This window comes from Kogia breviceps, chromosome 5 (genome assembly GCF_026419965.1).
Source record: "Kogia breviceps isolate mKogBre1 chromosome 5, mKogBre1 haplotype 1, whole genome shotgun sequence".
Taxonomy (NCBI): Eukaryota; Metazoa; Chordata; class Mammalia; order Artiodactyla; family Physeteridae; genus Kogia; species Kogia breviceps.
The window spans coordinates 82,473,211-82,496,973 of record NC_081314.1 but is presented as its reverse complement, the minus strand read 5'-3'; the positions used below and the strand labels follow the sequence as shown (position 1 = coordinate 82,496,973).

At 36.3% G+C, this 23,763-nt stretch overlaps 1 protein-coding gene across 1 annotated transcript in view; it reads right to left on the bottom strand.

Moving 5' to 3' along the window:
• KPNA1 (karyopherin subunit alpha 1) overlaps nt 1-23,763 on the bottom strand; it is an 82,330-nt gene that overhangs the window by 28,960 nt on the left and 29,607 nt on the right. Inside the window, exons 2-5 of the mRNA XM_059064395.2 lie at nt 23,054-23,187; nt 6,460-6,567; nt 3,387-3,486; nt 581-675 (exon numbers count right to left, since the gene is read on the bottom strand). Coding sequence (XP_058920378.1) covers nt 581-675; nt 3,387-3,486; nt 6,460-6,567; nt 23,054-23,182 — 432 coding nt within the window. The 5' untranslated portion in view covers nt 23,183-23,187. The remainder of the gene's footprint in view (nt 1-580; nt 676-3,386; nt 3,487-6,459; nt 6,568-23,053; nt 23,188-23,763) is intronic.

Genomic DNA, 23,763 nt, shown 5'->3' with positions numbered 1-23,763 from the left:
ACTGTAAAAATTATCTAATCCAGAAGCTGTAGAATTTTCTCTTGGAACTCCTATACAACAGTACTAATACAGTAAATTAACAGAGGAGAAAGCACACACGTTCCCAACAAGGCTACATCCTTGTCAGTTCTTTTGGGGTGGGGCCGGGGGTAGAGGGGAAGGATTAATTAGTACCAGGTTTTGGGATCAGTGAGTCTCTGATCTAGCCCATGTTACACAGCCCTGAAAAACCCAACAAGTACAATCTAAAAATCCATCAGAACCAAATTTTACATAGTCCACACTTAGATCATTATAATGGCTCCTCTACTGCAAACAATTCCCTACCAGGTAAGTACGATCCATAGTCATCATAAAATAATCTTTTACATGACTAAAAGTAACAAGAATTTTAAAGAGTAAAACCAAGGGCTTGGATGTTGACAAAGCTATCAAAGCAGTTTGCAATGTGGCTGTCAGGAACATCAGTATCAAAAAATTAACCCTTCATATAGATTAAAATAAGTAACAAATCTGTATACAAAATGTAACTTTGTAAAGGGAATTAAGATATGAGGCAAGAAATGAAAATGGTCCGCACCTGCAATGTACAATTCTCTTTTCGTTTGAGGAACTCCACAAACCTGGCCACTACTCCTGGTGTGCTGATGACTTCATCAATAGGAGGATTAGGTTCTGTCTCCCCATAAAAATAAAAGGAAAGAAGAAAAATAATCCTTTGATTTCAAGGCAAGGACTTTATAAAGCTCAAACTTACTTCATAATATCCCTCCCTCCATTTTTAGCATCTCTTTCATGCTGTAAATCTAAAACAGAAAAAAAAATGTAAAACTGAGTTCAGTCACTTTGAGACTAGGGTAGCTTAAAAGATTTCATAATAAGGGAAGCCTTAACATGGAAATATGATGGGCAGAATTCTTCAAAATTAAAATTACTGCCTCAGAAAGTATGGGGAAAAACATCAAAAGACAACCACTGTTATTATTTTGGTATACTTCCTTCTAACCCTTTTTCTGTGTATGGGTTTTAAGTCTCTCTCTTTTATTTAACATAAATTGTCCAAAGAAACTGGATTAAGAGATTCTGTGCTTGCAGGATCTAATTTTACTGCTGTAGTGATAAATAGGAGTCAGCAGAAATTCACTAAGAATGACTTGCCAAATTAATCTCATTTTCATTTATGACAATAGAGTATCTTATAAATAAAGTCATTCAATAGAAACTTGTTGGGCAAATAGATAAGAAATGCCCTAAACAATTAGCACTGTAATTTCAGCAAGACATTTGACAAAGTTTTTGATGACATTCATGTAGCTATGCAAGAAAAATGGCAGCTGGATTACAGTGCTACTAGGGACTCTTAGCTAAATCAATGGCCTGTACTTGGAAGAGATGACTAATGGTTCAATGTTAATTTGCAGCAAGCTCTAATGACATGTTCTTTGCCTGGTTCAACATTTTTATCAACCATTCATATAAACACAACAAATAAATTTGATGATGACAATAAAAATGAAGTAGTTAACGTGCTAGATTACAGAAACAACATATAGAAAGAATAACAATAAGCCAAAGATGGCAATAAAACAACAGGGATAAAGCAAAACTCAGCTTTTAGATTTTTTTAAAGCAATTTTTAAAAATCCATATGACTGGGTTTCCCTGGTGGCGCAGTGGTTGAGACTCCACCTGCCGATGCAGGGGACGCGGGTTCGTGCCCCGATCCGGGAAGATCCCACATTCCGCGGAGCGGATAGGCCCGGGAGCCATGGCCACTGAGCCTGCGCCACAACAGTGAGGCGCCCACGTACCGCAAAAAAAGAAAAAAAAAAAAAAAATCCACATGACTTCACAGATGAAACCTAAAAATAGTTCATAAAGAAAAGTACTAGGGAGTATAGACTGCTGAAAATGCATTACTATGCCATGACTATCAAAATAAATGATGCTAGACTGGAGTACATTATTGGAATGTATAGTTTCGGGACAAGGAAGGCAATCTCCCACCACACCTTAGAGTAATAAGAATGCATCTGGAGTACTCTTCTAATTATCACATTTTAAGAGGAATGGCTAGCAAACTAGAATACATGCAGGAAAGTAACAGAGTGTTGAAAGGCCCTGGAAAACCACATTATCTGAGAAACCCATCTCAGCATGCTAAAAAGAGATAAGACATTTTTAGAAGGGTGGGGAAGGTAATATGATAATGGCCTTCAGCTATTTTTAACAGGTTGTCATGCAAAAAAAACAAGTATTTTTTGCTCTGGTGGTAGGTTTTCTTTCCAGTTAACCTCAAGGGATATATATACATATATATATATATATATTTGTGTGTGTGTGTGTGTGGTACGCGGGCCTCTCACTGTTGTGGCCTCTCCCGTTGCGGAGCACAGGCTCCGGACGCGCACGCTCAGTGGCCATGGCTCACGGGCCCAGCTGCTCCGCGGCATGTGGGATCTTCCCGGACCGGGGCACGAACCCGTGTCTCCTGCATTGGCAGGCGGATTCTCAACCACTGCACCACCAGGGAAGCCCCGGGATATATTAATTTATCACTAATGACTCCAAACAACCATAACTTACTATGGGGGGGAGGGGGTGGTCAACTGTTTTAATGCTGATTTACTATCAACATTTCAATATGGCTCAGAATTCCAGAGTTCTCACTTGCTCAGATAACAAGAAGAATCATATCCCATTCTACCCTAATTATACATACACACACACCAAAAAGGTAGTTATCCTGTCCACCAATAAATCCATACTTAAATTTCAGTGATAAACTGCTAACATTAGAATCAACAATCACTACTCTTTCAAGTGATATTTTAAGTTTTTCTTAAAAAAGAGTGGAGTTTCTCAATTTGAATTAACATGAAATATTGCTACCGTTCTTATCACTTTAAGATCTTTTATAAGATACCTCAGAAATGAAAATAACGCTGCCTTCTGGTCCTGGTAAGATCACACAAATAAAAAAGGAAATTCAAAAATTAGCCATGGGGCTTCCCTGGTGGCGCAGTGGTTGAGAATCCGCCTGCCGATGCAGGAGACACGGGTTCATGCCCTGGTCCGGGAAGATCCCACATGCCACGGAGCAACTAAGCCCGTGAGCCATGGCCACTGAGCCTGTGCGTCCGGAGCCTGTGCTCCGCAACGGGAGAGGCCACAACAGTGAGAGGCCCGCATACCGCAAAACAAAAAACAAAAAACAAAAAACAAAAATTAGCCATGGCTCATAATATACATATGTCTGTATGTGTCCTTTTATTCTGTTGATAGAGATACTCCAAAGCAAGTTATCTGTAGTGTGAAAAACAGATTATGGGAAAGTAATACTTTGTAAATAAATGGAAAATATACTTAACATATTCAGAACTCACCTTTTGAAAGCAGTTTTCTGAATTTCTGCGTTGCTGAAAGCTGTTGCTCTGGGCTATTGGAAAATATCATTTCAATCATGTCAGAAGTAATAACACCACCCTGGAATCACAAACAAAAAACAAATATAATAAAATTTTAACTTAAATTCAAAGGAAAACAAAGATAGTACAAATTGTGGCCAAGTTACTGAGTTAATTATATTTATCTACAAGAGTTACACAACGGTAGGATAATCTTTGCATATATAAATGTATGAGATGATTAATAATTTGATGAAGCCAAAAATCTTTGTCTATCATTAAAAAGCTCACAACCGTGAGAAAGTAATGTTAGTAGTAAACACTAAGACAAGGCGTTTACTATTCTTCCTCTCCTGCTCATCTCATGTCTGGCTGTTCCTTGTCATTCAGATTGAATGTTAAATTATAAAAGAAGGCTATTCCTGACCTTCAAATCTAAAGCAGCTACTCTATCTCTGTGATCACATCACTCTATTTTAATCCTATGCCCAGCCATTTTCAGTATCAGTTATTCTTCTTAGTCATCCGTTTATTGCTTAGGTTCCCCCAGTATACTGTAACCTCCATGAAAGCCAAACACCCTGTCTATTTTACCACTATATCCCTGATGGGTGGCATACTATAGATGCTCAACAAATATTTACTGAATGAGTATAGAGTAGTCTTATATAAATCACAGATTCTAGCCACTGCCAAATTCAACAGCTGACTCTTAAATTTATTTAAAATTTCTATTTTCTTGCTTTATTAAAACTTCTCAGTTTCCCACTAGTTTCTTGCTTTACTAGCGCTTTCCCATTTCCTACTACAAGCCATCCTCAGCATTAGTAGTTAAACTTTCTTAGGATCATTTGTCACAATGAAATAAAGTTCTTATCATTCCCTGAAGGGTAACAGTCAACAAGATAAACTGTGAAGAAAGCTGCACTTAGTTGTACATGCAAGATGGTTGGTAAGCAATACCTAACACTTAAGAATAACCCATGGGGAGAACGAAGCATTCTGCTCTTACGAATCAGAAAAGTAACTACTTTGAAACTTGTAAGTCTGATTCCTGAATAAACAAAAGTACCTGTATGATTTTGCTATGAATATGTTTCCACATATATCTTTGTTTTCTTCCCTCTCTTATCCCCTTATCACATAAGATGTACTGACTTTACATTAATAGTATTTAAATATTGTTAATTTCACATCAGAGTATTTAAGTTACAGGATATCCAAGAGAGAAGTAAATATCACCCAAGGACAAGGTTAGTGCATTTTCAGCTGCATGCAAGATAGCTATACCATGTTACAAGGAGGTATGACCTTGTCATTGTCTTTATCTGAGACTCAGTATGGTTTAAGGAGTTGGGTATGGATGCCACAATGACAAGGAGTAGACTGGGACAGTTAATTTTATGTGTCAACTTGGTTAGGTTATGGTACCCAGTTGTTTGGACAAACACCAATCTAGATGTTACTGTGAAAGTACTTTTTAGGTGTGACTAAAATTTAAATCAGTACACCTGAGTAAAGCACACTATCCTCCAAAATGTGGGTAGGCCTCATTCAATCAGTTGAAGAGCATAGACTGAAGTTTCTTGAAGAAGGAAATCAAACTCAAAACTACAATATTGGGACTTCCTTGGTGATCCAATGGTTAAGAATCTGCCTTCCAGTGCAGGGAACGCAGATTCAATCCCTGGTCGGGGAACTAAGATCCCAAATGCTGCAGGACAACTAAGCCTGCATGCCACAACGAGAGAAGCCCACACACTACAGCAAAGAAGAACCTGTGTGCCACAGCGAAGACCCAGCGTGGCAAAAAAAAAAAAACAACAAAACAAAAACCCTACAATATCAACTCTTACCTGAATTTCCAACCTACTGGCTTACCCTACAGATTTCAGACTTAACAGCTCCAACAATTGCATGAGCCAATTCCTTAAAATCAAATAATCAGTGGATCAATCTATCTCTCTCTTCCTCTCCCCCCACCCCCAAATTGGTTCTGTTTCCTCTGTAGAATCCTAATACAGTCCACAAAATACTTCATAATCATTTAATGTCCACTTTAAAAAAAAAAAAGAGAGAGAGAGAGAACTCTTCAACTTCCTGAAGAGCCTAGACGAGTTCACCACAAAATAATAGTGTTGGCAATAACGTCTACATAGATTCCAAAGCAATTTAAACTGCTCTAATTCCAAAAGAAAGCTGGTCCATAAAAACTGGATATCTATGAAGTAAAAAAAGAGAAAAATATCTATAAAATACTGTGAATACACTACTATTTGCCAAAAAAAAGAGAGGGGTTTTTCTCAAAAGGAATAATAAGAATCTACTAATAGTGGTTGCCAGTGGGGAAAGAAATTGGGTGACTAAGGCAGAAGAAAAAGATTTTTCTTTTTTTGAAAATCATGTATATATATGATCTATTAAAACATATACAATTGATCAAAATAAACTGGAAATCTAGACAGGTGTGATCCATATAAATAAAGCATAATTTTTATCTGTTTATGCAACCTCAAGAAAGTTACAAAATGGGTTACAATAGAAAATTCCAATAGTTGTGATGTGGAATCAATTTTTAAAATCATATGAACATGTCCAATTTTGTACTTGGAATGAGTAACAAATTGGGATTTCCTTTAAAGTATCTCTTATTATCAACTTTTAAGGAATAATTTTATAATTATCCTTTTAAGTTTTAATAGTTGAATTGATCTCATAATTAGTTAATTCTGTTTAACTGCATGTTATTCAAAATATAATAAGCATTTTATGAACCATGAGTTTACAGATATAGTTTCCTTTTAAAAATGAAATGCCAAGTACTTTTTGTAGCCACCTAACCTTTTTTTTGTTTGGCTGCACCACACGACTTGCAGGCTCTCAGTTCCCCAACCAGGGATTGAACATGGGCCACTGCAGTGAAAGCCCAGAGTCCTCATCACTAGGCCACCAGGGAACTCCCCTACCCTTTTTTTTTAACTCCAAAAAAGACCTAACCTCATATCTTCATCAGAAAAAGATTAAAAAGAGGTTCTTTCATTATCCTACTTACTGGTGCCATCTCCATGTTATTAATCTGAGCCTCATGGAAGCCTCCATCTGACATAACTTCTTCTTCTGTTTCTTCTTCTGCTGTAGCAACATTTCTTCGCTTGAATAACTGAAAAATAAAAGTCTGTTACTAAAATAATTCTAACACAAGGTAGTTCAACATCCAAACACTAGGCACCCCACTTTTAAAAGGCAATAAGGATGGAGCTTTTTGAAAATCATTTTTAAAATTCTAACGTCTGTGCCACCTTCAACCTTTCCTGATGAGGAACTATTTCAGAATTCTCCAGTCTTATAATCTAATGCAATTAAGTATCACAACATACTATCACCAACCCTTGATGAGGTAAAACTTACTAAGAGAGGCCTGACACTACATGACATATAAAAAAAACAAATAAGGTTGAAAAAGGAGCTGGGACATGCTTGGTCATTTCCCTCTTCACTATTGAAGTAGGTGATAGGATAGTCTTACCAATATATCAGGGGAAACAGGATAAAAATGTTGTTAGAATGACTTATTACCTCCTTCATAACCCTAAAGGACAGTGGATCAAGGCTTCCTGACCTTCCCAACCTGTCCAGCAACCAATGATGACAAATGACCTCTGCTTGAACACTACTTTTAAAGCACCCATTAATTTGTGCAGGCAAAGGAGAATAGTTCTCGCTAATGGCAACTCACTAAGATGCCTTCCATTACATCCTAGGCAGTACACTTATTCATTAAGCCATGACAGAGTAATAATAACTTATCCTCTCACCCTATATGACTAAAAAAAGCAGACAAAATCCCTAAAATAATAGGTTTCAGACATCAGACAACAGACAACAGAGGCAGTGATCCTTCAGAAGAAAAGAAACAAGGTTAGTCCTACAATTGCCTCAGATTGCCTGGATGGAGTTTCTAGCCTGCAGCACAGGTAGGGTGAACCTAAACAGGGTCTAGAGGCCCCCTCAACTGAGGAGACAGCATTCAGAAATGATGAGGCCAAGATACCTAGAATCTACAAGGCAGAGTACTGAAGACAAGCGATCAATACAGAACTCCAAAAATCTGTGGAAGTTCCCCTTAAGTCTTTACTGGCTTAGTACTCCTCACAAGCACAGGTGTGTGATGAAAAGGTCCAAAGCTGGAAAAGAAACCACCTTGAAGCAGCATGCAGAACAATTTTGAAGGTCACACAGGTCAAGCAATCATTCATGTTTCACCTAGCTGTTAATAGAAAAGACCTCCCAATATATGGGGCACTAAGGAGAATACTCAGAAGGGTATTGACTCAGTAGTGAGAAAAATGAGTCCCAGATTAAAGACTGTTCTGGTCCAGCCCAATGAAACATAAAAGCAAACTGGTTTCAAGTAACTTAACTACATCCAATGATAAATACAGAATTACACATATTAAAAGAATATAAAAAACTGCAGACAAAGGAGGTAAGGTAAAATTTACAATGCTCGGCATTCAATCAATAACTAATAAGCATGCAAAAGAAGTAAGAAAAGACCACCCACAAGGAAAAGAAAAAGCAATCATATTAATCAAAATCACCTATAAATGGAAAAGATGGAAGAACTGGACAAGGAATTAAAATAGTTGTTATAAATATATTCTATGTATTCAAAAGTAGAAGAAAGTATAACCAAGAGAAGAAGAGATAGGAACACATGGAAAAAAAAGGCAAATCAAACACCTAGATATAAAAAATACAATTTTTCAAATGAAAAGTATGCTGGAGGTGATCCAGGTCAGATTAGATATTGTAGAAGAAAAGATTAATGAATTTAAGGACATCACAAAATAAAAGGGATGGAAAAAAGGCTGAGAAAATATGTACAAAACATAAGTCAGCAGTGGGACATCAAGTGGCCTACTACACACATGCATTGGAGCCCCAAGGATGGGGGTAGGGAAATATATTTGGAAAATTAATGGTCAAAACTTTTCCAAATCTGTGAAAAATACAAACCACAAATCCAAAATCTCAAAGAACTCCAGGAAGAAATATGAAGAAAACATGATAGGACATTATATCAATGTTTAAAATCAGGAATAAAAAGATAAAATAAAAGATAAAGCAGCCAAAGGAAAAAACACATCTTACATGCATGCAGGGAAACAAAAGATAAGACTGACAGCAGACTTGGTGCTGGAAACAATGCAAACCAGAGAGTGTGGATCAAACACAGTTAAAGTATCGCAAGCGACCACTGAGATAGCCACTACAGAAGTTCCTCAAAAAACGAAAAAAGAATGAAATTCTGCCATTTGCAACAATGCGGATGGACCTAGAGAGTACTGTGCTTAGTGAAATAAGTCAGACAGAAAAAGACAACAGCAGATACTCTGTGTTATCACTTACATGTAAAATCTAAAACATAAAACAAATAAATGTAGCTAACAAAGGAGAAACAGACTCACAGATATAAAGAACAAACTAGTGTTTATCAATAGGCAGATGGAAGGGGAGAGGGATGAGATAGGGGTATGGGATTAAGAGACACAAACTATCAATAGTATATATAAAATAAATAAGCAACAAGGATATATTGTACAGTACAGGCAAACATAGACCTCATTTTATAATAACTTTAAATGGAGTATAATATATACAAATATTGAATCACTATGTTGTACACCTGAAACTAATATTGTAAATCAACCATAGTACAATTATTTTAAAAAAGAAATCAAAAAGGGGAGAGAAACTGTTAAAAATGGAGGTAAAATACTTTTTTCAGTAATGCAAAGCTGAAAGAATTCATCACCAACAGACCAGCTCTATGAGGAAATGTTAGAGGATGTTCTTCAGACATAAGGAAAATGATACCAGATGAAATAAAGATCTAAAAAAAGAATGACAAACACCCAGGAATTCCCTGGCAGTCCAGCGGTTGGGACTCTGTGCTTTCACTGCTGAGGGCATGGGTTCAATCCCTGGTCGGGGAACTAAGATCCCAAAAGCCACAAGGCACAACCAAAAAATAAATAAAGTTTAAAAGAAAGAAAAAAAAAAGGAATGAAAAACACCAGAAATCATTAAACGGTAGTGAAATTGGACTTCCCCGGTGGCAGGATAGTTAAGAATCCACCCGTCAACACAGGGGACATGGGTTCGAGCCCTGGTCCAGGAAGATCCCACATGCCGTGGAGCAACTAAGCCCATGCACCACAACTACTGAGCCTGCATGCCACAACTACTGAAGTCTGCGCGCCTAGAGCCTGTGCTCCTCAACAAGAGAAGCCACCGCAGTGAGAAGCCCGCACATGGCAATGAAGAGCAGTCCCCACTCGCCACAACTAGAGAAAGGCCACACGCAGCAACGAAGACCCAACACAGCCATATGTACATATATACGTACATACATAAATAAATGGTAGTGAAATATTTTAAAAACTTTTCTCATTAAAAAATGTTTTTAAAAGATAGTCGACCACTTAACATGAGGATGGTTACATTCAAAAAGACAATAACAAGGGTTGGCATGGATGTGGAGAAACTGGAACCATCATTCATGGCTAGTGGGACTGTAAAATGGTGGCTTTCTAGAAAACAATTCGGCAGTTACTCAAAATATTACACACAGAGTTACCATATAGCCCAGCAACTCCACTCCTAATATATATTTTGGGGGTATATGCCCAAAAGAAATAAAAACATATGTCCACAAAAAACTTGTACAAGATTGTTCACAGCAGCATTATTCACAACAGTCAAAAAGTAAAAACAACCCAAATGTCCATCAACTGAATGAATAAACAAAAAGTGGTATAACCACACAATGGAATATTACTTGGTAATAAAAGGGAATGAAGTACTGACATGTTACAACATGAATGAACCTTGACAACACTGTGCTATGTGAAAGAAGCCAATCACAAAAGACCATATATTGTATGATTCTATTTATATGAAATGTCCAGAACAGGCAAATCTACTCAAGACAGAAGTAGACTGGGGGGAGGTAGGGCGAGATGGGGAATGGAGAGTGACTGATAACAGGCAGGGATGAAAATGTTCACAAACTGATTGTGATAATGGTTGTATAACTCTGCGAATATACTAAAATCCATTGAATTGTAAACCTTAAATGGGTGAATTACATGGTAGGTGAATTATATCACAAAAAGCTGTCTAAAAAAATAGACAATTTAAAACAAAAGTATTAACAGACTAGGGGTTTGAGAATACACATGTATAAGTAAAAACCATGAATCATGACATGGTATAGTATAAGTTGAAGGCAGACTATAAGTTAAAGATATAAACCCTAAACCAAGCACAACACACACACACACACACACACACACACACACACACACACACACACACATCATACCTAATAAACTACATGCAGCCTACGTGAAACACAATATAAAGACACAAATATGTTAAAAGTAAAGAGGTAGAAAAAGACTGCTAATGCTAACCAACAATGCTAATTAACAATGTCAGTTAACAGAAAGTTGGAGTGGCTATATTAATATAAAGGTTTGCTATCAGAAGTAAAGAAGATAATTTCATAATGATAAAGGGATCAAGAAGACATAAGAATTCTAAACAGTTATTTACCTATTTAACCAGGAACAGAAGGGACCTCCTTGAACTCAAGGAACGGAATATATCAAAAACCTAAAGCTAACATCACACTTAATGAAAGATTGATTATTTTTCACCTAAGATTAGGAATGAAACAGGTATGTACTTTTTCACCATTTCTATTCAAGGTTTAAGGTGTCAGTAAGCTGTAAGCTGCTAGTCAGTGCAATCAGGCAGGTAAAGAAATAAAAGGCATCCAGATTGGAAAGGAAAAAGTAAAACTGTCTTTATCTATAGTCAACATGATTATCTATGTAGAAAACCCAACAGAATCTACAAAGAAGCTACTAGAAGCAATATATGAGTTTAGCAAGCTTTAGAACAAAATTGATTATACAAAAATAAACTATTTCTAAACACTGACAATGAACAATTGAAAACTGAAATTAAGATACCATTAATAATAGCACCAAAAACTATGAAATAGGGAAAAATCTGACAAAAAAACGTGCATCTATACACCAAAAACTACAAATCACTGGCAAATTAAAGACCTAAACAAATGGAGAGATACTCATTTGTTATCAATTCTCTCCAACCTGATCTATAGATCTAACACAATCACAATCAAATTCCCAGTAGGCTTTCATGTACAAATTGGCAAGCATGAGAAAATCTTAAGTGACAGTGGATTTGGCAAAGATTTGACATACAAAAGGACAATCTGAAAATGAAAAAAATAAATGATAAATGGAACGCCACAAAAACTTTTGCTCTTCAAAGATCACTGATGAAAATGAAAAGGCAAGCCACTGACTGGGAGAAAATATTTGCAAAACACATATCCAAAAAGGACTTGTATCCAGAAGACAAACAACTCAATTTAAAAAACAAGGAAAAAAATTTTAAAAAATAAAAATAAAAAACAAGGAAAATATTTAAACAGAATTCACTAAAGTAGATATACAAACGGCAAATAAGCACATGAAAAGATGCTCTCAACATTAGTCATTAAGAAAAAGTAAATTAAAACCATAATGGCATATACTACACACCCCTCAGGTAAAATAAAAAGACTGATGATGCCAAATATTGACATGGAGCAACAGAAACTCATACACTGCTGATGAGAAGGAAAAACAGTACAATCCATTTTAGCAAACAGCAGCTTTTTAAGTATACACCTACTTAGGGTGTACCCAGTCATTCTGCTCCTAAATATCTATCCCAGAGAAAAGGAAATATAGGTCTATACAAAAAGCTGTCCATGAATGTTCACAGCAGCTTTATCTGCAACCAGTAAAAACTGGAAACAATCCAAATTACCATCAACAGGTGAATGGATAAACCAATTGTGGTTTGTGCATATAACTGAATAATACTCAACAACAAAACAGAATGAGCTACTGACAAACAACATATGAATCTCAAAATGATTAAGCTGATCGAAAGAAGCCTGACAGGGCTTCCCTGGTGGCACAGTGGTTAAGAATCCGCCTGCCAATGAAGGGGACACGGGTTCGAGCCCTGGTCTGGGAAGATCCCACATGCCGCGGAGCAACTAAGCCCGTGAGCCACAACTACTGAGGCCCGCGCACCTAGAGCCATGCTCTGCAACAAGAGAAGGCACTGCAATGAGAAGTCTGCGTGCCGCAACGAAGAGCAGCCCCTGCTCGCCGCAACTAGAGAAAGCCCGCACGCAGCAACAAAGGCCCAACGCTGCCAAAAATAAATAAATTCTATAAAAAATTAAAAATAAAGATTAAAAAAAAAAGCCAGACAAACAAGAATGCACATCGTATAATTTCATTTATGCAAACTAACGAGTAGTGACAGAAACAGATCAGAAGTGGCTTGGAGATAGGATGAGAAGGGTAGAGGAAAGGTACCATAAAGGTGTACCAGAAAAGTCTGGGGAGATAAACATATTCACTATCTTAATTATGGTGATGGTTTCACAGATATATACATATGTCCAAACTCACCAAATTGTGCACTTTATTGTATGTCAACTACATTTACATATATCAATGCCATATTGACACTGTCAATAACGTATGACATACTGTATACCACAAAGATTTTTTTTTTAGTTAGAAAAGAGTAATAGCTGAAATAAATTTAAATACTTCTACTATGCTAAATACTATGAGTTCCTAATAATTTTTTAAATTATTTCTTTATTTTTGGGTGCGCCAAGGGCATGTCATGCGAGATCTTAGTTCCCTGACCAGGGATTGAACCCATGCCCCCTATACAGTGGAAGCGCAGTGTCTTAACCATTATCAGGGGACTACCCTGGTGTCAGGGACACCAGGGAAGTCCCCTGATAATGTCTCAATACACACTCACCCTTTACTGCTTCCCTTGGAGGATGCTAAGAAACCAACTCATTATTTTGAAAACAAAGGGAGAGAATCAAGTATTTCTCTTTCCTATATGATTAGTAATTCAGGAAAACAAAAAACTTGTTGAGGAGAAGCTCCTCTTTAGAGTGACCTGCTAGTTAATAAAAGCAGAAGGAATGATAAAATGATCACTGCAACTCCTGGTAAAGTAATGGATCTAGGCAATGATCATCAACAGTTACTAAGCTTGAGGTGAAAAACTGATGGGTGCTGACTAGAGGCTTGATATTAAGGAACTGTTAACTTTTTAAGGTATGATAATATAGGCATGACTTGGAGATATCGCAGGTTGAGTTCCAGACCACCACAATGAAGTGAGTCACACGAATTTTTTAGTTTCCCAGTGCATGTAAAAGTTATGTTTACACTGTACTGCAGTATATCATAGGAAGTGCCCCAAAGCATTAGGCCTAAAAAATACAATGTATATCTTAATTTAAAAATACTTTATTGCTGAGGCTTCCCTGGCGGTCCAGTGGTTAAGACTCTGAGCTTCCAATGCATGGGGCACGGGTTCGATTCCTGGTCAGGGGAACTAAGATCCTGCAGGCCGCGCAGCACGGCCGAAACAAAACAAAACTTCATTGCTAAAAAATGTTAACCATCACTTGAGCCTTCAGTGAGTCATAATCTTTTTCCAATATCAAAAAACAGTAACATCACTGATAACAGATCACCATAACAAATACAATTATAATGAAAAAGTTTGAAACGTGAAAACTACCAAAATGTGACATAGAGATACGAACTGAGCAACTGCTATTAGAAAAATGATGCCAAAACACTTGATGTAGGGCTGCCACAAACCTTCAATTTATTAAACACATACACACACACAATATCTGTGAAGCATGATAAAGCAAAGTACAATAAAACAAGGTGTGCCTGTACTACTCTGGTAAGCCTTTATCTTTCAGAGATACATACTGAAGTATTTATAAATGAAATAATTTGATGTCTGGGATTTGCTTCAACGTAATTCAGGGCATTATTTAACTTCTGTCTAAAGCAGCAGTCCCCAACCTTTTTGGCACCAGGGACCAAAGACAATTTTTCCACGGACTGGGGCAGGGGGGACAATGGTTCAGGTGGTACTGCAAGCAACGGGGAGAGGTAGGGAATGGCAGATGAAGCTTCGCTCACTCACTCGCCCACCGCTCACCTCCTGCTGTATGGCCCGGTTCCTAACAGGCCACGGACCGGTACCGGTCTGCAGCCCAGGGGTTGGGGACCCCTGGTCTAAAGGACACCCTCCAACACTGCCTGTAGTACAGATCTGGTGGTGATGAATTTTTTTCAGTTTTTGTATGCCTGAACACAGCTTTGTTTCACCATAGTTTTTGAAAAATATTTTTGCCAGCTACAGAATTTAAAGTTGACAGTTTCTTTCTTTGAGTAATTTAAAGATGTTTTTCCGCTGTCTTCTGGCTTGTATTATGCACTATTAATGAGAAATCTGTTGTCAACTTTATCTTTGTTCTTCTTTATATAACACGATTGTTTTCTCTGGATGTTCTTAAGACTTTCTCTTTATGATTGGTTATAAGTAGTTTGGCTATACCATGCCATAGTGTAGTTTTCTTCATGTCTTTCTTGGCTGGAACTCACTGAGTTTCTTGGATCAGTGGGTTTATAGTTTTCAGTAATTATGAAAAGTTTTTAGCCATTATTTCTTCAAACATTTTTTTCTCTTCCACCCTCTCTCCTCTCCTTCAGGGACCCAAACCATGTATTAGGTTTCTTATAAGTTGCCCCATCACTCACTGATGTCTGCTCTTCCGTGTGTGCACGCGTGTATTCTTCTTTTTCATTTTGGACAGTTTCTAGTCTTATCCCTTGAAGTTCATTAATCTTCTCTTCTGCGATTTCCAATTTACCATTGATCCTATCTGTGTATTTTTGTTCTGACATCGTAGTTTTTCTCTAGAAGTTCAATTTGAGTCATTTTTTTATCTTCTATGCCTCTACTTAATGTTTTGAACATAATACAGTCATTTGACTGTTCTCCTGATAACTGATCATGTTCTCCTACTTTTTTGTACACCTGGTAATCTTGTTTGGATGCCAGACATTGTCAATTTGACTTAGTTGGGTACTGGATATTTTTGTATTCCTATAAATTTTCTTGGGCGTTGTTCTGATATGTAGCTAAGTAATATGGAAACAGTTTGATCTTCTTGGATCTTGCTTTTATGATTTGCTAGGTAGGTCTGAAGCAGTACTAAGTCTATGGCTAATTAATCTCCACTACTGAGGCAAGACTCTCTTGAATACCTAATGCCCCAAGAATTATTCCAGTCTGGCTAAGGGAACAGGCACTATTCTTAGCCCTATATAAGGGCCAGGCACTGTTCCCTCTAATCCATTTGGGTATTTCTCCAGTCTTGGGTAGTTTCCTCAAACATATGTGATCAGTACATGCTGAATATTCAAGGAAATCCTTTGAAGATCTCCAGTTCTCTATGTATACAGGTCTCTCCTTTCTGGTATTCCATCCTATGACTCCATTTGTTTTGGTGTCCCGGGACTCAGCTCTGTCTCAACTCAGGCAATCTATGGGCTCTGCCTTAGTTCCCCTTCCCTGTGTTGAAACTTGGAAACTCTCAGGCAGCAAGCTGAGGCAAGTTGTAGAGCTCACCTCATTTGTTTCCTATCTCTAGAGATTACTGTCATTGAATGCTTGATGTCTGTTTTTTTGTTTTGTTTTGTTTTTTTAATTGAGGTATAGTTGATTCACAATATTGTCTTATTTTCAGGTGTATAGCAAAGTGATTTAAAGATAGATCATTTTCCATTATAGGTTATTACAAGATACTGAATGTTGTTCCTTGTGTTATACAGTAAATTCTTGTTGCTTAGCTATTTTATGTATAGTAGTTTGTGAACCCGATACTTCTAATTTATCCCTCCCCTACCTCCCTTTCACCTTTGGTGACCGTAAGTTTGTTTTCTATGTCTGAGTCTATTTCTGTTTTGTATATAGACTCATTTCGATTATACTTTAGATTTCACATATAAGTGGTATCATATATTTGTCTTTTTTTCTGTCTGATTTACTCCACTTACTATGATTTTCTACAGGTCTATCCATGTTCCCACAAATGGCAATATTTCATTCTTTTTACGGCTAATATTCCATATTGTGTGTGTGTGTGTGTGTGTGTGTGTGTGTGCATGCATGTGTGGCCATCTGTATGTCTTCTTCAGAGAAATGTCTATTTAAGTCTTCTGCCCATTTTTTGATTGGGTTTTTTTTTTTGATGTTGAGTTGTATGAACTATTTATATATTTTGGAAATTAAGCCCTTGTTGGTCACATCGTTTGCAAATATTTTCTCCCATTATGTAGGCTGTCTTTTTTTTGTGTTTATGGTTTCCCTTTGCCATGCAAAAGCTTGTAAGTTTGATTAGGTCCCATTTATTTCTGCTTTTCTTTCTTTTGCTTTGGGAGACTGACCTAAGAAAACATGGGTATGATTTATATCAGAGAATGTTTTGTCTATGTTCTCTTCTAGGAGTTTTATGGTATCATGTCTTATATGTAAGTCTTTAAGCCACTGTGAGCTTACTTTTGTATATGGTGTGAGGGACTGTTCTAACTTCACTGATTTATCAATACATGAGGCTGTCCAGCTTTCCCAACACCACTTGTTGAACAGAATTTCTTTTCTCCATTGTATATTCTTGCCTCCTTTGTCAAAGACTAATTGACCGTAGGTGTGTTGGTTTACTTCTGGGCTCTCTATTCTCTATTTATCCATGCCCGTTTTTGTGCCAATACCACACTGTTTTGATTAGCTTTGTAGTACTGTCTAAAGTCTGGGAGGGTTATCCCCCCAGCTTTGTTCTTTTTCCCCAGGATTGCTTTGGCAATTCTGGGTCTTCTATGGTTCCATATAAATTTTAAGATTACTTGTTCTAGTTCTGTGAAAAATGTCATGGGTAATCTGATACGGATCTCATTAAATCTGTAGATTGCTTTGGGTAGTATGGCCATTTTAACTATACTAATTCTTCCAATCCAAGAGCATGGGATATCTTTCCATTTCATTGAATCGTCTGCAATTTCCTTTGTCAATGTTTTATAGTTCTCAAGGTATATGTCTTTCAGCTCCTTGGTCAGGTTTATTCCTAGGCTTTTTTTTTTTGGACACTATTTTAAAAGACTGTTTTTTCACTCTCTTTCTGATATTGTGTTGTTAGTGCAATGAAATGCCAACAGATTTCTGTATATTAATCCTGTATCCCGCTACCTTGCTGAATTCATTTATTAGTTCTAAAAGTTTTTGTGTGGAGTTTTTAGGGTTTTCTACATATAGTACATCATATATCATCTGCATATAATGACAGTTTTACCTCTTCCCGTCCAATGTGGATACCTTTTATTTCTTTTTCTTGTCTGACTGATGTGGCTAGACTTCCAATACTATGTTGAATAGAAGTGGTTAGAGTGGCCATCCTTGTCTTGTTCCAGAATTTAGCAGGAAGGCTTTCAGCTTTTCACCATTGAGTATTATGTTGGTTGTGGGTTTGTCATAAAAGCTTTTATTATGTTAAGTTCCCTCTATACCTACTTTGGTGACTGTTCTCATCATGCATGGATATTGAACTTTATCAAATGCTTTTTCTGCATCTACTGAAGTGATCACATGGTTTCTGTCTTTTTTTTTTGTTAATGTGATGTATCACATTGATTGATTTGCATACGTTGAACCATCCTGTGACCCTGGAATGAATCCAATTTGATCATGGTGTATGATCCTTTTTATGTTGTTGGATTCAGTTTGCTAATATTTTGTTGAGTATTTTTGCACCTATATTTATCAAAGACATTGGCCTGTAATTTTCTTTTTGCAGTGTCTTTGTCTGATTTCAGTATGAGGATGATGGTGGCTTTTCATAGAATGATTTTGAGAGTGTTCCCTCCTTTTCAATCTTTTGGAATAGTTTGAGAAGAATAGGTATAAGTTCTTTGATGTCTGGTGTATTAAAACTGTTGTTTCACGTATTTTGTCTGTTTATTGTTGGTTGTTTTGAGTAATAGGGTAAATCTGGGCCCTGGTACTCCACTTTGGCTGGAAGCTAAGTCCTCATAGTACCCTTTCTGAAATTCAAAATATCCTACTTTTGGCTAATGAGAGACTGTTCAAGTTATCTCCTGAGTCTTTTCACCACAATTTCACATCTTAACTTCCTTGCTTTATGTTATGAGAAAACATTATAGGTTCACCTTGAATATTCACTATCTTTAATGAAGAATCAGCTATTTTTCCAAGGAGCCTTGTTCCTTTGAGAGAAAAATTCTAATTACCACCATCTCAGGGTACTAGGGGTGCTCACTGCTACAAGGTATTTCACTATTTCTAGGCGTTTTCAGGACAAAGCTGGGTGTGTGTGTGTGTTTAAAGGAAATATATAATGAATCCCTAGTGATATTACCAATTCAAATTTATATAACTTCTTTGATTTTACATTTCCATATTTTAAGCTAAAAAAATCCAGGTTCCTAGTATTAAATACATAAATACTTATTTGCTCTATTCATATATAAGAATATATAGTTTCAGAATAAATATCAATCCTATATGATTACAAAAAGCAATTAAAGATTTGTTTATACTTAAGATATATCCCAATATAGATAATTAATCATATTGCCATATTTTAAAGTTTATTAAATAATTCCTTTCTATGTAGTTTAACCACAAGCATGATACACAATAAGCATCCTTTAATTACTTTTATTTTTAAGGACAGCCTCTCTCATGTTGATTTAGTTTTGTTTTTGTACAATTACTTAAAAACATTTACATGACTCAAAAATCAAACCTAATCACTAAAATTACATCTACTGGTAATGCAAAATTTATATTCACAGGCAGCGTCCTTAATATGGTATGATGGAATTTAAAATCAAAAACACAATACTATTTACATCACAAAGGTGACAAGAAAAGAAGTTAAGAAATTACCTAAGACTACAGCTATGCAACAAGCCCACAGGATAAACAATACCGACTGGAGCAAGAGGACAACAAATATAAGATGAAGGTCTCTAGGGTAAAGAAATATAACTGAAATTATCTGAGAAGTTTAACCAAGTAGAAAATCAGACAAAAATAATTTAAAAGAACTGTAGGAAAGAGAAGACAGCCAGGAATTCGAAGCCAAGGAGGTAAAAAATGAGACAATTAACCCCAGGAAAAAACAAAGTATTAAGAAAGGAAATGTAACCACAGTATACTATTCAGCTCAGCAGTGAATTCTTACATATTGTAATATAACTCTACACTAGGAAGATGCACAGGTAAGGAAAGGAGTGGTTTAGAGCTTAAATCCTCACCTACTATAACAGAACATCAATAGATAATATTTTAAATTGATAAAGACATATAGTAACATACACATATTACTCAGATACGTAGCAGTATAAACCACGTTGAACAGCTGAGAGGTTGAAAGTGGTTTACTTGGGAATGAGACCAAGAACACTGCTAGTTTGGTTTCAAGTATTTTAGGACTATTTAACTTTTTCAATTATGTACATGTATTATTCAGAGAAAAATAGGTTGGTTTGTTTTCATCTGCTTCTTTGACCAGTTTTATTAAAAAATAATTGACACGGGCTTCCTTGGTGGCGCAGTGGTTGAGAGTCTGCCTGCTGATGCAGGGGACACAAGTTCGTGCCCAGGTCCAGGAAGATCCCACATGCCGCGGAGCGGCTAGGCCCGTGAGCCATGGCCGCTGAGCATGCACGTCCAGAACCTGTGCTCCGCAATGGGAGAGGCCACAGCAGTGAGAGGCCCGCGTACAGCAAAAAAAATAATAATAATAATTGACATACATCACTATATAAGTTTAAGTTATACAGCATGATGGTGTGATTTACGTATATTGTGAAGTGACTACCACAACAGGTTCAGCTAACATCCATCTTCTCATATAGATACAACAGAGACAAAGAAAAAAAATTATCCATATTTCCTATATATCATACACCAGTGTTAGCTATAGTCATGTTGTACATTACCTCCCTCATACTTATTTATCTTATAAATGGAAGTTTGTACCTTTAGACCACCTTCCTTCAATTCTCCCTCCCCCAATCATCCACCTCTGCTAACAAGTCTTATCTCTTTTTCTATGAGCTTGGGTATTTTTTGTTTTTAGATTCCACATATAAGCATGTGTCTTTCTCTGCCTGGCTTATCTCAGTCCACATAATGCCTTCAAAGTCCATCCTTGTTGTCTCAAAAAAATAGGTTTTAAAAAAAGACAAAAATGGCCAAAATAATTATGATTTGTATACCATGTACAGACTACATGTTGACTGAAATTGTAAACAAGTTATTCAGTGGGAAAAGTTGGCTATCCACAAGTTTTATCAATTTGCTTACTTCACAAAATATTTCTTGTAACTAAAAACATTAATCAAGCCTCCATTCTTCATCACTATGGTTTTTACAAACTTTTTAGCATCACTGTGTTACCCACACACATTGAGCTAGCAAGAGTTTGCTTAATTCAAAATATTTTAATAGTAAATGCAAATTTCATCTTTTTATACATAAAAAATGATAAAACTGGCTCAATCAGAATAACATCAACTAGTAAAATTTTTGCCAAAAAATAAATTTTAGTTTGGTCTGCTGGTATCAAATAAATAAAGGTCATTTATACGGTGCTGCCTAAATAACAAATATTAAGTGCTAGTCTGCTGAAAGGAAAGCTCTAAAAGATGCAGTTATCTTTTGTGTACTTGGCAGCATCAATTCCTGTACTACCCTCGAATCTAGCTGCACAGCTGGCCTAAGCCTGTGACTTTTCCAGATAGATGACTAAGCAACTGTGGAAAGATAAACAGTACCTAAATAAATCTGTATATTACTGATGTTTACTATTTTACAAATTAGGTGTGAAACAAGTACTGCTGTGATATTGAGTCTGATTTGCTTTACCAGTTCTCCTTACATAAGATGGCACATACGAAACAACAAAATTAAGATTTTAAATAGAGCAATATTCCAGAAACTTATCACAGAAACCTATTAAAGCCCTAGCACAGTTTCAGACTCATACAATGAAGATGACAGAACTTCAACTACAAATGTTTTTAGTCAGATAAGTGGGGCCGTACTTGTGACCTGACAGAGCATCTGCCTTCAGGCAACTGAATATGAAAAACTTATTTTTTGTTTATATAAATTTTACAGTGAAGTCTAATAACATGAATTGCCTGTCACCAAGAAGAAACAGTATAAAATAAACACTGTAAATGGCAGACTGTCATTACTACATCTTCAAATGGCTTTATGCCAAATATAATGTATAGGCTAGTGGTTATATTCAGACCTATACTTGTGCTTGTGTGCATACATACATGTATTCACATTTACATGTAAATATAAAATAATGCTGTTGTAATACCTGAAATTTACCCCCAAAATAGAAGCTAAATAAAAGCTCATGCAAAAAAAGGTTCCACTTCGAATAAGACAGAGATGAATAAAGATGCAACAAGAAACCAAGAGAAACTCATCTTTTTATGAATAAGTGATTGCTTTCAAAGACAGTAAAGCAGAATGTTAAGAACTCATAACTTATTTTGCTGTACTTAATATAAACTCTATTACAATATTACAAACTCATTGCCCTCCCGCCAACAATAATAATGATAAAGTGATTCAAACATTTACAGCCCTAACAGATAAAACACTGAGGTTGTAATGCACTCTTGGATTTCAAATAACTGGATTATCTAGTGCAGTGTTACTCAAAAGAATAGTGTATGTTGAATAACTCACTATAACTATAAACTATTTATAACAAATTGCCTTATTTCTCAGGTATGAAGGGTTCTGACTCATTCACTTGCCTTTTATGGAGCTTTCATAGTGTGGGGGTCAAATGGTCCTTCCAATCTCACGCCTTAGCAAAAAAAGTCACCTAAGTGTTCGACCTTTAAATTTTCTTGCCAAAAGGGATGGACCATTTGTCCTAAGCATTTTTAGAGAAAGGTAAAATGAAGGTGAATCTCAGATTCCCCTATAGACATTCTCAGGTTAAAAATGATCAAAAATCCTTGTCCTAAAAGTCCTTATGAATAATACAGAATTCAGGGGTATAAAGACTTATTCCTTGAAATTTTGTTTAAAATACTACCTAATAAAGAAACATAAAGATAGAAAGACACAAAGCAAGTACAGCAAACTGCTGATAATTACTGAACCCAAAGGATGAGTTTATGAGGTTCATTATCCATTCTTTATTTTTGTACATGTTTATAAACTTTCAAATTAAAATTCAGAATGAAAAGCAATGTTCTGTTGGTCACTTGAGAATTCATTAATAAACACATAAAATCTTAAAGAAGTTGTAGCTCTAGAAAAATAAAACAAATAGGCCAAAATATTAAATAGTAGTTGGGAACAGGAGAACCTGAGAGATTTCTTCATTCTTGTATTCTGCTTTTCATTACCTCCACTCCCCTACCCCTAAAACATGTTGATTTTATAGTTGGGAGGGGGATATACACCACACAAACATATATATTAAACATTGTTAAAATTAAAATACAGGACGATGCTGTCAGGATTAAAAAGAAACATTAAGTTCTTTAAGAGAAATTAATTAAGGGTAAAGGACTTACCTGCTCTTCTCTTTTCTGCTTACGTAACTGCAGTCCTTCTTCCTCCCTCCTTCTGCGCATCTCATCAGGATTCAGGGACTTATTTTTGTAACTTTTCAGGCGGAAGTTCTCTTTTCCTGGGGTAGTCATGACTTCTACAAAAATAAGAGGGAGGGAGGGAACAGAGGAGCTCAGCTGACTATAAAGAACTCTGTTACTTTAATAGCTCAATATTTTAAACATATACATGCTCAGATCCACCCCACAGGAATGTCAAATGGTTACTTTAACAGCTTTATTAAAGTGTACAATTCAGTGTCTTTTAGTATATTCACAATTATGTGCAAATCAACACCACAGTAAATTTTTAAACATTTTCACCACCTCAAAAGGCTATCGCTCCTATTCGGGATATTTCATGTGAATAGAATACGTGGGATCTTCTGTGCCTGGTTTCTTAACTTAGCACAGTATTTTCAAAGTTCATCTGTGTTGCAGCATATATTAGTACTTTATTCCTTTTTCTGGCTGAATAATATCCCATTGTATGGAGATACTCCATTATATTTATCCACTCATCAAATGATGGACATTTGGGTTCTTTCCACTTCTGGGCTATCATGACTAGTGCTTCCATAAACATTGGTCGACAAGTTTTTATGCAGACTTATGTTTTCATTTCTCTTGGGTATATACCTATACACTCTGTTTAATCATTTCAGGAGCTGCCA